The sequence below is a fragment of the Paramormyrops kingsleyae genome, chromosome 1 (genome assembly GCF_048594095.1).
Source record: "Paramormyrops kingsleyae isolate MSU_618 chromosome 1, PKINGS_0.4, whole genome shotgun sequence".
Classification (NCBI taxonomy): Eukaryota; Metazoa; Chordata; class Actinopteri; order Osteoglossiformes; family Mormyridae; genus Paramormyrops; species Paramormyrops kingsleyae.
The window spans coordinates 36724428-36738869 of record NC_132797.1 but is presented as its reverse complement, the minus strand read 5'-3'; the positions used below and the strand labels follow the sequence as shown (position 1 = coordinate 36738869).

The 14442-nt window shown below is 47.4% G+C and overlaps 1 protein-coding gene across 3 annotated transcripts in view; it reads right to left on the bottom strand.

Moving 5' to 3' along the window:
• Positions 1-14106, bottom strand: part of plekhm3 (pleckstrin homology domain containing, family M, member 3) — a 41889-nt gene extending 27783 nt beyond the window's left edge. For all 3 annotated transcript variants that reach the window (XM_023826637.2, XM_023826638.2, XM_072715176.1), the window contains exons 1-3: positions 14005-14106; positions 10914-11826; positions 2743-3675 (exon numbers count right to left, since the gene is read on the bottom strand). In XM_023826637.2, the coding sequence (XP_023682405.1) occupies positions 2743-3675; positions 10914-11361 (1381 nt within the window). In that variant the 5' untranslated portion in view covers positions 11362-11826; positions 14005-14106. The remainder of the gene's footprint in view (positions 1-2742; positions 3676-10913; positions 11827-14004) is intronic.
• Between the last annotated feature and the right edge of the window lie 336 nt (positions 14107-14442).

The window sequence follows — 14442 nt, the reverse complement described above, 5'->3', positions numbered from 1 at the left end:
CAGCAGACAATCAATAAACAGGATGAGGCAGCCCTACCCTCAATGCCACTGACCTGGTAAGGTCATGAAGACCCAATGCCGACCTCCAAAATTCAAAAACAAGTCAATGTTTCACCATGCCTCACCGGCACTGCAGGAAAGTGATGACGTGATACGGTCCACAGGTAACTGCGGTTTTTGTGCATCGTCAGGCCCACAAAGATGCCCTTTCACGAGCCACCCCATTAAGCCACATGAGCGTGTGGGGAAGCCGTCTAACAAATGACCTTTAGCAGTCAGTCATCTGTAAAAGATGCTTAAACACACACCTGAGTATAATGAACACTGTTGGGGGTCTGCTTTTAAAGTGTGTTTAAAAGTCTACGTTGTCATGTAGAGCACAGGAAGCTCAGAGCGCCGCACGTAGCACAGCTCTCACCTGCACACCTAAAGCTCCTATGAAGCCGACACAGCATGTAGAGCGCAGGAAGCTCAGAGCTCCGCACGTAGCACAGCTCTCACCTGCACACCTAAAGCTCCTATGAAGCCGACACAGCATGTAGGGCGCAGGAGGCTCAGAGCGCCGCACGTAGCACAGCTCTCACCTGCACACCTAAAGCTCCTATGAAGCCGACACAGCATGTACTGCGCAGGAAGCTCAGAGCGCCGCACATAGCACAGCTCTCACCTGCACACCTAAAGCTCCTATGAAGCCGACACAGCATGTAGAGCGCAGGAAGCTCAGAGCGCCGCACGTAGCACAGCTCTCACCTGCACACCTAAAGCTCCTATGAAGCCGACACAGCATGTAGAGCGCAGGAAGCTCAGAGCGCCGCACGTAGCACAGCTCTCACCTGCACACCTAAAGCTCCTATGAAGCCGACACAGCATGTAGAGCGCAGGAAGCTCAGAGCGCCGCACATAGCACAGCTCTCACCTGCACACCTAAAGCTCCTATGAAGCCGACACAGCATGTAGAGCGCAGGAAGCTCAGAGCGCCGCACGTAGCACAGCTCTCACCTGCACACCTAAAGCTCCTATGAAGCCGACACAGCATGTACAGCGCAGGAAGCTCAGAGCGCCGCACGTAGCACAGCTCTCACCTGCACACCTAAAGCTCCTATGAAGCCGACACAGCATGTAGAGCGCAGGAGGCTCAGAGCGCCGCACGTAGCACAGCTCTCACCTGCACACCTAAAGCTCCTATGAAGCCGACACAGCATGTAGAGCGCAGGAAGCTCAGAGCGCCGCACGTAGCACAGCTCTCACCTGCACACCTAAAGCTCCTATGAAGCCGACACAGCATGTAGGGCGCAGGAGGCTCAGAGCGCCGCACGTAGCACAGCTCTCACCTGCACACCTAAAGCTCCTATGAAGCCGACACAGCATGTAGAGCACAGGAAGCTCAGAGCGCCGCAGGTAGCACAGCTCTCACCTGCACACCTAAAGCTCCTATGAAGCCGACACAGCATGTACAGCGCAGGAAGCTCAGAGCGCCGCACGTAGCACAGCTCTCACCTGCACACCTAAAGCTCCTATGAAGCCGACACAGCATGTAGAGCGCAGGAGGCTCAGAGCGCCGCACGTAGCACAGCTCTCACCTGCACACCTAAAGCTCCTATGAAGCCGACACAGCATGTAGAGCGCAGGAAGCTCAGAGCGCCGCACGTAGCACAGCTCTCACCTGCACACCTAAAGCTCCTATGAAGCCGACACAGCATGTAGGGCGCAGGAGGCTCAGAGCGCCGCACGTAGCACAGCTCTCACCTGCACACCTAAAGCTCCTATGAAGCCGACACAGCATGTAGAGCACAGGAAGCTCAGAGCGCCGCAGGTAGCACAGCTCTCACCTGCACACCTAAAGCTCCTATGAAGCCGACACAGCATGTAGAGCGCAGGAAGCTCAGAGCGCCGCACATAGCACAGCTCTCACCTGCACATCTGAAGCTCCTATGAAGCTGACACAGCATGTAGAGCGCAGGAAGCTCAGAGCGCCGCACATAGCACAGCTCTCACCTGCACACCTAAAGCTCCTATGAAGCCGACACAGCATGTAGAGCGCAGGAAGCTCAGAGCGCCGCACATAGCACAGCTCTCACCTGCACATCTGAAGCTCCTATGAAGCTGACACAGCATGTAGAGCGCAGGAAGCTCAGAGCGCCGCACATAGCACAGCTCTCACCTGCACACCTAAAGCTCCTATGAAGCCGACACAGCATGTACAGCGCAGGAAGCTCAGAGCGCCGCACGTAGCACAGCTCTCACCTGCACACCTAAAGCTCCTATGAAGCCGACACAGCATGTAGAGCGCAGGAAGCTCAGAGCGCCGCACATAGCACAGCTCTCACCTGCACATCTGAAGGTCCTATGAAGCTGACACAGCATGTAGAGCGCAGGAAGCTCAGAGCGCCGCACATAGCACAGCTCTCACCTGCACACCTAAAGCTCCTATGAAGCCGACACAGCATGTAGAGCGCAGGAAGCTCAGAGCGCCGCACATAGCACAGCTCTCACCTGCACATCTGAAGCTCCTATGAAGCTGACACAGCATGTAGAGCGCAGGAAGCTCAGAGCGCCGCACATAGCACAGCTCTCACCTGCACACCTAAAGCTCCTATGAAGCCGACACAGCATGTAGAGCGCAGGAAGCTCAGAGCGCCGCACATAGCACAGCTCTCACCTGCACACCTAAAGCTCCTATGAAGCCGACACAGCATGTAGCGCGCAGGAAGCTCAGAGCGCCGCACGTAGCACAGCTCTCACCTGCACATCTGAAGCTCTGGGCTGTCAGGCCCTTCTCCACGGCCAGGCAGGTGAGGATGCCCAAGAAGCTGGTGGTGACTGACTGGCGCTTGCCCCGCTGGGTTTCACGGTGGCGCCGCTGGCCAGCCGGTTTGTTACGCATCAGCACAGGAGGACTGGTAGGCTGGGGGGTGTCAACGGCGGTGGCGGCACGCCGGGCCGCAGAGGCCGTCCGCAGGGCTTCCACCCAGTCCTGGGCCGTGCGCTCGTCGTCGGCCTGCAGTCGCAGCACGTCGCGGTCGAACACGGCCTGGAAGCGGGCACGGCTGCCCTCAGAGTCGTCCCGCTGCACGGCCAGGCAGCTGGCCAGCGAGTAGCACAGCACAGGCTCAGACACAGAGCCCCGACCCCCCGTGGGGAAGGCCTGCAGCTGCGTCTTACTCAGCACAAAGGTGAAGGTGCTCCAGTTGTTGAGGTCGGTGCGCTGATGCAGCAGCCCCGCCTTGAGCACGTCGGCGCAGTGCTGAGTGAAGATGGGCAGGGCTGTTGGCCGCAGCGGGGGGCGGGGCGCCGAGGGGGTGACAGGGCCAGGTGCAGATGCAGGAAGCGGCTCCCCCTGCTGGCGAGAGGGCCGTGCGGCCAGCACGCGTTCCCACAGGCAGCGTCGCCAATCCAGCGCCTCCCACTGGCAGGGCGCACGCAGCTGCAGCCGGGTGCTGTTGAAGAAGACGGCCTGGAGCACACAGCCATCCTGGGGCAGTGGGGCGCTGACGCTGTGGCAGTGCGACAGGGAGTAGGCCGTGCACAGCTGTCGGTTGCCGCTGCTGTCCAGGCCGTAGAGGCGCAGCTCGCAGGGCGTGAGCTCCACGTGGCAGGCACTCCAGCGGCCAGACGCACCCTCCCGCTGCTCCAGCTCGCCCTGCTTCACCATGCTGGGGCTGCTCTGCTTGTCGCCTGCAGCAGACAGGGCACAGAGCAAAGGTCAGCACCTACGTCCAGCCACCGGGGAGCACGGGAGAAGACAGGGCACAAGCAGAGCCAAACGAAAACCAAATGAACGACAGAGCCATCTGGGGAAACCTGCAGTTATTTCACTCTCCTAACCGTCTGTCTTCCTGCAAGTTTAAAAGAGCAGCATAAAAAGCAGCACAAAGTAACCCTGTCATGTATCACAGTACAGCAGGACACAGGAATACAGCCTGAGACAGACTCCATGCCGGCCGTCAGGTTAAACAGCAGAGAACTCTGCCACCTCCACGCATACTCCAATCCCCCCCGAGGCGACACACACCGAAGCCTGACCATCTCCTCAGCGACAGGCAAAGCACCTCGAAGAGCCGCCGGACAGAGCAGGGGTTGGGTGCGCGGGGCCAGGCCGGTTGCGGGTGATCCATCCTGGCAGGACAGGGGCATAGGGCTCTGCTCTGTGGGCCGTGTGACCGATGACACCTCCTGCTACGGCAATCCGCACTGACACCGGCATGCCGCACAAAGAGCGTGTCTGTGTCGCCGTGACGCCTGTGCTCACAGCCCGGCCTGACAAAGGACAACGAGCCGCCACTCGTGATTTCATACTGTACTAAGCGACCAAAGAAACAGGCACAGATTTCGCCAGGGAACACCCAGTACACAAAACTACCAAAGTCCTTTGGATATGATTATATGCCAATTATACTGTGTAATTACTTGCATGCTTTAATTGTTTTAAGAATATATTTTCTTTTAATCCAAAGCCAAATCAAACCTGTACGGCTGGATATATTTTGAGAGTAATTCCTTTGCTCAAGCCCTGCCGAAACTGGCAGCCATCAGTTTACAAACAAGGCCCCTTAATGAAGTTAACGTTGACACTGCACACTGAGGTTAGCATTGGGGCTTTATCTGTGTCCCATCCACAAATTCAAGCACACTAGAGTGTAACAAAGCGGCTGCCCATTCAGGGTGTACCCTAGGCTTGTGCCCAGTGCTGTCTGGGACAGCCTCCAGGCCTCCTAACAGCCCAGGATAAGGCATTTGGAGATGGGTGAATGGTTTGAAGGATACAGTGCAACAAACAAACACTTTCTGACAACAATTTTCAGGTAAATTCACTGCAAAAGAAAACAGTGTCACAATCTGCATATCAGACTATGCAGCGCTAAAGCGCTTTGGGTGTCTTGAAAAGCTCTGTATAAATGTAACATTCATACTTCTTCAAAATTGTGAAACATGCGCATATGCATGAATATTTGCTTTGGCTAAGCTGCAAAAACCCTCAATAAAAGTGCACATCCTGAAAAATGTCAATGGCCCCCACACCACTCGCTGTATCAATTCATCATCAGAGTGGGACAAAGGAGCAACACTCCAGCGCCACATACAGCAGCCGGACATCATACTGTATGCCCTGCAGCCCCGAGTGCTGCTTCACTGTGCCGTGAAGAGGTCGTCCAGGACACAGGCACGGGAGACCCATGGACACACAGGATGCTGAAGGGGGATGTCAAGTGGCCCGCTAGCCTCATCATGAGCCGCCCGTTTGGAGGTGAGCAGAGAGCGATGCCTGTTACAAGGCTGACAGCCGGAGCTGGGCTGACAGAATGGCATAACATGGGCAGCCCATCCTCAGGATAACGGTGTGGGCAGTACAGGCCACCGTTGTCGTGCTGCGGGGCGGCGAGGCGCTCTAACATGACTCGATTAACCTGGTGTTGGCAGTGATGTCACCAGGGACATCACAGATACACTATGCAAGCAATGTGTCACAGACAACTTCAGCACTTTGCACACAACGCAATACGCCAAGCACAGCAGCTACCAAACAGCAGGCATATTTTACAACGCTGCCTGACACTGCAGCGCCTACCCTCTACTACTCATCACGAGCAGGCCGACACGTTCACACAAGCCATTTATGAAGGTGTGACTGATTAGACGCTATTTATTCTACAGAGATATGCTTTTGTTTACAAACCCGGATGTGAGGGTGAAAAAAAAAAAACAACTCGGTCACAAATGATCAGTGTTAGTCTAGAAAATAGAAAAACATGCATGTCACTTTCAATCCATGTTTTTGCATTAAAACTCTGTATTTCAGGCTTAATGAATATGTAAACATACAGACCCCAGAGAGTGGAGCTCCACAGAGGTTTTGCTGCTATTAAAGAGCTGTTGAATTCAATTACATCAGCAATTTGGAAACGTCATGGAGTAACAACCGTGGCAAAACATTCTCTGGTCCGAATACAGAACACACCCTACAACTGACACCTAGCTTAGCACTGAAATATCACGCCAGAAATATCCAGAGATGCAATCAACCACGAGGATAGTAACCTGTGATATAATGCGAATAATACTGTATCAACTGGCCCAGTGTCTACCGTATAATTTGAGTGCATGCATGCATAGCCTCACTGTCAAAGCCTTCAAAGTCCCATTTAGGAAATTGCTGTCGCTCTCAGACAAAGCTAGTCAATTGACACCACCTGCTATTATTTCTTGCCATCTCAGATGCTACTCACTGGGGTCACTCTGCTTGGCATCAGTGCTGCAGAATGTCGGCGTTTGTTGAGGTCGGCCAACGAGCACCTTACCCAGGCATAGTGACCAGCACCTGTTACCAGATAATGGTAACACTGTATCTGAGGGGGGAGAAAAGCTCCTTAATCCAGCGATCCATCAGCATTAGGGTAGGAATTGGGCCGTAGCTCTTTAAAAACCGTCCTCTGGGACACAAGCGCCCATGTGTGTCCTGATGTAATGAGTGGTGCGGCCCAGCGGAGGCTCCCCATTAGCTGTCAAGTTCCATGACTCTAGTTGCTCATTTTCAGCAAATCTGCACCTTCTAGAAGACAAATTGTTGAGATATTAAGCAGTTTGGGGCCGAGACAGATCAGCCCCACCATCAAGCCATCTCTCATTCATCACATCCGCATATTCTAAGGCAAACCATCCTTGCCTATGCTCAAAATGACCATAAAAGGAAGTGAAAGAACACGCAAAGGACGATGTAAATACTAAGGTGGCGACTTATTCAGTTATTCCTGTGAATGGCATTTCTCCCTTACCAAATTAAAACTAATTGATAATGCCATGAAAAGATATGCTAATCCTTATAACATCAATGATAAGTGTTAGTAATTCAAGCGTCTCATCAGGTCGGTTTTGTCTCACGACCACAATTATTATTGCACACGTCCTCGCTGGGCGCAGCTCCGCAAACAAACAGGAGAACAAAAACAGGAGCCCTGCCATCACCATGCTGCCGCCGCACAGATCTGTGTCCGGAACAAGCAAGCACGTGGCCGGACACGCCCCCATCCCTCGACAAAGGAGGGGTCAGCGCTGATTATCGCAGAAGAAAACGGAAACCCATTCAGCGCATTCGAGCAGCCACAGCCCCTGAAGTGGATGCGCGCGTCTTCTCTCCATTGGGCCTGCAAACACAAGGTCCTGTTTCATTAACCCCCACCGAGAAACTACAGAGCTGGGGGCCAAGGGTAGGGGGGCTGGAGAGGCACACCTGGGCGGCAGCGTGGGAGGCACACTCCAGTAATCTGCATGCCACTCCGCACACACACAATTTCATATATTCCTGTCATTGTGGGGATTCGCCATTCATTTGCCCATAGGTGTGTGTCAGTGTCCTTCTTTACTGGGCTGGCATCCTATCCTGGGTTGTTCCCTGCCTGTGCGTGTGGCTCAGCACCTGTGATCAGAAGGTTGCAGGTTCAAGCCAAGCCACGTCTGCAGGTCCTTGACCAAAGCCCTTAACCCCCAGCTCCCTGGGCGCTGCAACAGGTGGCTGCCCTTTGTGGCCAGAGAGTAAGCTGGGGGAGGCATAAAGAGAATTTCCCCTATGGGGATCAATAAAGTATCAATTATTATTATTATTATTATTATTATTATTATTATTATTATAACATCACAGTACTGTCAGTACATCACACTTCTTTCTCAATTATTGGTCTCAGTGGATTTCGATTTATGACTAGATCTTGAACTAAAAACTCAATCTTTTCTAACCAGTTAGTTAAATTAGTAAAAGAACCACAAAACAAAACTTTATATATCATTAGACTGCTAGAACTATTGCGACTGTGTTACATGGTAAACAACACAAACAGGTCAGCTACACTGGTTGCAAAGAAGGTTCTACTTTGATTGTGGGGAAATGGTTTGGATTTCTGAAATTCCATGTTCATACAACAGGTAGCAACGCAACATTTTCCCTATTATTATAATTTGTTTGTGTTTGTTGTAAACTGAGTTCAGCAGCACACAGTTACTGATCAAAGTAATAAAAGTCCATTTGTACTCAGAACTTTTGAAACTTTAATACAGGCAGGCCCTGGTTTAAGAACGTCCGACTTATGAACCATGCTTATGAACAGACTGCCATACAGCTTATTATATGAAAAGTTCAGATTCAGATCACATTCGTAACCTGAGGACTACCTGTATTATAAAAAATAAGGCACTTTTATATTCCCTAATAACTTTTGTTATTATAATGCCACAAACAGTGTTTCTTGTAAGGATAGATTTGCTGGCTATATGGTGGCTTATACCCAGTAGCTTTGCATGGTCTGTGTCAGGTAGCTTACCATGACCTATGACCGGAAAATTAGGATGGCTTATACCCAGTAACTTAGCGTGGTCTGTGTCAGGTAGCTTAGCATAACCTATGACCGGAAAATTAGGATGTCTTATACCCAGTAACTTAGCGTGGGCTGTGTCAGGTATCTTAGCATAACCTATGACAGGAAAATTAGGATGTCTTATACCCAGTAGCTTAGCGTTGTCTGTGTCAGGTAGCTTAGCATGACCTATGACAGGAAAATTAGAGTGGCTTATACCCAGTAGTAGTGCCGTCCCAATCGATTATTCTTTAAACGATTAATCTAGCGATTTCTCTCTCTATTATTCAACTAATCTAACAACCAATTGTTCGATTGATCTGATGAAATTTATTGATAAGCAATTATTTTCAAGTTAGTCACTTGATACAATTCACTTCCTCCCTCCCCCCCCACACACATCTGAAATTCTCATTTCAATTTATTAAAATATGTCTGAGCAAGGAACAATTTGGGCTACAGTGTGTAAGAGTCGTAAACGATAAGTTGTCTCACTGTTACATGACAGAATAAGTAAACAGAAAATATAAAATGGCTGAAACAGCGTCATTAATGTCAGCTACAGTAGAGGTGCAGTAAAGGTGTCATGACTGAAGTATTCCCAAACTCTGGAAGACCACATGCGAGCCATTTTTGCCGCGTGTTTCTCCAGAGGCTCCGGAGCTCTGCTGGTAGACGCGGCCATGTTGCCTCGTGCGCGGGGGGGGCGGGCGGCAAATTTCCTTTTTGCAGGGTGGTAGGAGATGTCTCATTAATATTTATGAGAGAAGTGCTACATGATTGGCCAGTGCATGCCTTATAAAACAGTGTGGCACTGCTGGCACTGGCGATATTAGACAAAACTATATTGGAATTCAGTCTATAATTGATATAGTTTTAAAGGTGCCAGCAGTGAAACAACTAGCCAGCTTATTAGCGGAATAACTTTGTATTGTAAATGAAAACCATGCCGCTGGTCCAATAAATAAAATATTGTAGTTCTCGAGTGGCGAAGAGATCATCAGGTGGACAGTAAAGTTTAGTTATTAGCAGACAGTTTTATTGCGTGATTCTTAAAAGGACAGCGTTAACGTGCTCCCGAGGGGATAAAGTACTTTCCCTTACAATACATTTAGCTTATCACTTGCAGTGCATTGCAATTACAAAACATTTACGTCGTTTTCCACAATGCGTCAACAGTAAAATTCCACGTCGATGCATTTTTATAATCGACAACGTCAATTACGTCGAATAATCGTCCCAGCCCTGTGCCAGGTAGCTTAGCATGACCTATGATGGGAAAATTAGGGTGGCTTATACCCAGTAGCTTAGCATGGGCTGTGTCAGGTAGCTTAGCATGACCTATGATGGGAAAATTAGGGTGGCTTATACTAGAGCTGGGCAATATGGCAAAAAAAATGATCACGATATTTTTTCCTGTATTGACCGATATTGATAATTATCAATATTATAGTTTCACAATGCTGTTCCATGTAATAATGTAATAATCAAAATAATAATAAAAAATAACCCTATTCTCACAAATAGAATGAATACATTGAAATAAACAATATTAGTAAACAAATACTTATTTTCCAACAAATTTTACTGTTTACATACAAAATTTCCTTAAAATTATAAAAGGTTATTGATTTTCAAGTATTCAAAGAAACATAGCTCAAATGAACAAAACCATATAATAATGTAACAATGTATTGTATCAGGAGCTGGTTATTGTAAAAGAAGTAATGTGCATGCAGGTGATATTTGTATAGATTTATCTACACCCTTCTGGCAGTGCTGCCATTGCAGTCAGGTGTCACAGACTACGAGGAGTATAAGTAGTCCGACTTGGCTGCAGTCAGTTTATACTCCACCCCTGCAGCCGCCGACAGATCGCACTCCACGTGGCGTCGCGTCAGCTGCAGACAGACCAAAGCCCAAGTCGAATGCACCCACTGCTTCTTTAAGGGAGGACGGGCTATATTACAACGTCGTCGGTGATTGGTTGTTGTGCTGGCTTTCAGTAAACCTCGGCTCGATAGGCCATCGATTTGTCTGTCTCAGCGCATTCCCTAAAACGGAGCAAACTCGGTTGATCGAGTTTTATAGTCTGTGTGTATCATCGTGATCGTCCTCATTTTTTATCGAAAAAAAATTTGAGATCGTTTTATTGCCCAGCACTAGCTTATACCCAGTAGCTTAGCATGGTCTGTGTCAGGTAGCTTAGCATGACCTATGACAGGAAAATTAGGATGGCTTATACCCAGTAGCTTAGCATGGTCTGTGTCAGGTAGCTTAGCATGACCTATGACAGGTAAATTAGGGTAGCTTATACCCAGCAGCATGGTTATAGGTAAATTACAGCAGCCCATACTCAATAGATTAGCATGGGCTCTCTCAGGTAGCGTAGTATGAACTATGACAGGTAGGTTAGGGTGGCTTATAACCAATAGCTTAGCATGGTCTGTGTCAAGTAGCTTAGACCTATGACAGGTAAATTAGAACAGTTTATACCCAGTAGCTTAGCATGGTCTGTGTCATAAAAGTCTGTCAGCAAAGATAGGTATAGCATACTGCTATTTTTCTTACCTTCCCTCTTGTTGTTAAGGGCCACCATATTCTTCAGCATGTTCTTGTCAACAGTTAGCATCCCATTGTCCACACAGGACTTATAGTTGGCATCGGAACGGGAGCGATTATGGCCGGGTTTGAAGGAACTGGTGCTGTTGTTGTCATCCTTGGCATGGGCAGCCAGGTCGTTAGTGGACCGTGCCCGGCTGCGCTTGCCCTGACGAAGCCCGAAGATGCTGAAGGAAGGTGCCTGGTCAGCCCAGGCCAGGTTGTGTGGGGACACCTCCAGGTGCTCTGCAGCTAGCAGCCCCCACAAGGCCCCAGAGCCAAGCTTTCCTATGGCCGACACCTCCTGCAGCTTGGGCTGCCGGCCACCGTGCGTCGACGCCCCCTCAAGACAGTGTAGAAATTCCTCCGTCGCCTCCAAGGCAGGGCTGATGTCCTCCACTTCCAAACCTTCCATCATTTCCAAAGTCAAGGATGTTGATTGACAGGCAACAGTGAGGAAACAGTCAATGTTCCTTTACTGTGAGGGTAGACAGGAAAGAATCCAAAAGCTTCCAGGCTGTACAGGCTGAGCATCTGCTGTCTGCGGCCAGGAGCAAAATGGGCACGCCTGGTGCTACTCAGGGACCTGGAATCCACGTCATGGAAAGCAGCCCTTGGCGGACTTTGCCAGTATTCTAATGAAGAGAGTTCCGATGAGTCGGTAGTGATGGTCAATGGGGGATTCCCAGAAAGTGGCAAGGGCCTTCATATGGTATGGGTCTCCATGGTCATGCTTAGGTCTCTTACTGTCTCACAGAGGCTCGTGAATAAAAACGCATGCTGTCTTGGAATCTGATGAACTGTGCAAACCAACCTGGGTTTAATAAGACAGCATTCCAACTGATGCCTTGCTGATGTCATCACAGGCACATTTTCTCTCAACCTGCATAACAAAATACATTCAATTAACACTTCAGAATATGTTTGAAATAAGGGAATTTTCAGCAGATCTGACTAGTTTCCAGAAAGTGAAACTATAACCCAAAAGCAATTAATACCATATGCTATGACTATAATCTATGATAATACAATCGCCTAGTATACATTTTCCAAAAAAAATGTGTTAAATAATGCTGGGAAAAAATATTCTTACTGTAACATAATAGCCATATAAATTAATCCTATCATCAAGCTAACAAAAGTGCTCCAGGAACAAGGAGACACCTCTACTTTGCAGGATTTCCACAAGGAAAACTCCACACAACCCCAAAAGAACAGGGCATTGGCCAGCTGACTGCATCTGGTTCACCACGCCTTGCCTCTCCCCTCTCAGTGACAGGCCATTGATTCTCCTTCCTGTCCTCTTTCTTAGGGTTTTTCACTTTCTTAAAGGCATGAATTATTAACAGCCAATTACATCATTGCCAGCCAATCCCAGAGCCGCCAACTGTCAGCATTTCAGGGAAGGCAGAAATTCTCAGTGCTGATATAAACCCAGAACAGAAGAATCTATCATGATGTATACCCCTGGAGAGAAGCAGAGTGTGACTCCAGACTGCCAGACACAGCATCATTAATATCCCTGCAAGGGCTGCAGAAAGACTATGTGCTTGCACCAGAGTGCAAATTCACAGTGCTTCTTAAATTAACAGTGACACAGACTAATCTCTATTTGTGATGTGAATGGTGAGAATATGATCATATTACTGATAACACAAAGTTTCAGTTTCACTTTAGTGTGGACACTAAAAATCGAACTCCGTAAAAATACAAAGAACGAAACAGCAGTTGTGGAAACGCCTAAATATAAATTGTGAGCCAAATCTGGATATTTGAAGAGTGTAAATCATGACCAAATCAGACTAAATGTCCTCCATCAAACAACCACACACAGCCAGCCCACTGGCAGAGAACCTTCTTCAGCCTATTCTATTTTACGTATATGGTTTGCAAAACAAACCCTCAAGGCACAGCCACTGTTTTGGGGAAATATTATGTTCATTCTACCAGATGTGATAAAAGAACCTGTTTCACACAGGTACAGCCTTCAAGCTGCCGAACTGCAAACTGTCGTGTGTGAGTGCACTCATGTTGCTGTATACCTGACACCTGGACAAAATACAACACTACCAACATGCCATACATATATCACATCATATGTGAACCTTTAAAATAAGATTACCTCATGGTTTAATTGTTAGGCAGTTAGACAACATTAAATATATATATTTTTTGAGGGTGTCAAAACAGGTTAATATTTTTATACAATACTAAACCTCAGTTGACAATTACGTAAGTAAAGTTAATTTATTGCTGTTAGCTGATAAAATCGTAGTCACCATTCAAATAAACAAACATATTTACTTATGCGACAGATTTCCTTGAAAGCTTTTACATCTGATTATATTTATATTTATATATAAAAACTGCATTAAAGAATAAGTTTTATTACATAAATTCAAGAATTCATAACTTATAAGATATTCATAATTAACAATGAATTGTCAATATCACTTGTAAACCTAAACTACACCCGAATCCTAAACGTCTTTGGGAACTAAATGTCAGCTTTTGAGTTTGGTGCACAATGACCTTTTTATTGTAAAATTTATTTCAGTTATTCGGAATTACTACACTTGCCTGCTTCAAGACTAATCCCACTAGCGGCATCCTAAATGTCATGTCTAGCTAGCCGGCTAACTAGCTACACTATAGCATACCATTAAACCGCTAAGGAAATGTAGCTAGCTAACCGCCTTTAGGTAAAATACTTAATTAACAAAGTACATATTACACAGTCCACATATTAACGAATTTTCAAAGATATAATACAATGGACCTAGCTACGAATAAATTGTGGAAATAAAGGTCAGTGTGTTTTGAATCAGGAGTCGCTAGCTATTTAGCTGGCCAGATACTGTAGCATTCCGGCGTTGTCTTAGCTGGAAGGCAGGCTAAACTAACGGTACCCATCACCATCAGCAATCCGTTTAAAAGACATTGCTAACAAAATTCAGCAACATTATTAGTGCTGACCAATATGCAATGCTGTGTTTTTCAGGTTAAATTAATAGCTCTCAATTTTTAAATAATATAGTTTATAACCTAAACCGTGACTCACCTGATTGTGTTTACAATCTGTCCGTTTCAGTTCCGTCGGCAAAAATATTCACCGGTTGAAATAGTGGCCGCTGCAGGAAGGTTCCGCCGCTGGCCGCGTTATCTTGAGGTTAGAACAACTACTCGTTGCAAATCCGGGTCAGTGTGTTATTTGATAAGAAAAAAATACCTGGTGTATTTCTGGATGTTTTTCATAAATATGATTAATCTACATAAAATCTAAATAATTGCCAAACCTAAAATTATGTTTCAAATATGTTTTGACAGGTAATTTTTTTTAACTTGTTTCACTTTGTGGAGGAAGTGATGTAGGCTATGTGTGTGTGTGTGTGTGTGTGTGTGTGTGTGGGGGGGGGGGATAACCATTTGGATAAGCTCTGTTTTTATAAAAATCTGTGAATGCAATCAAAAAAGTAAAAATGCCAAAAGTCTTGTATTT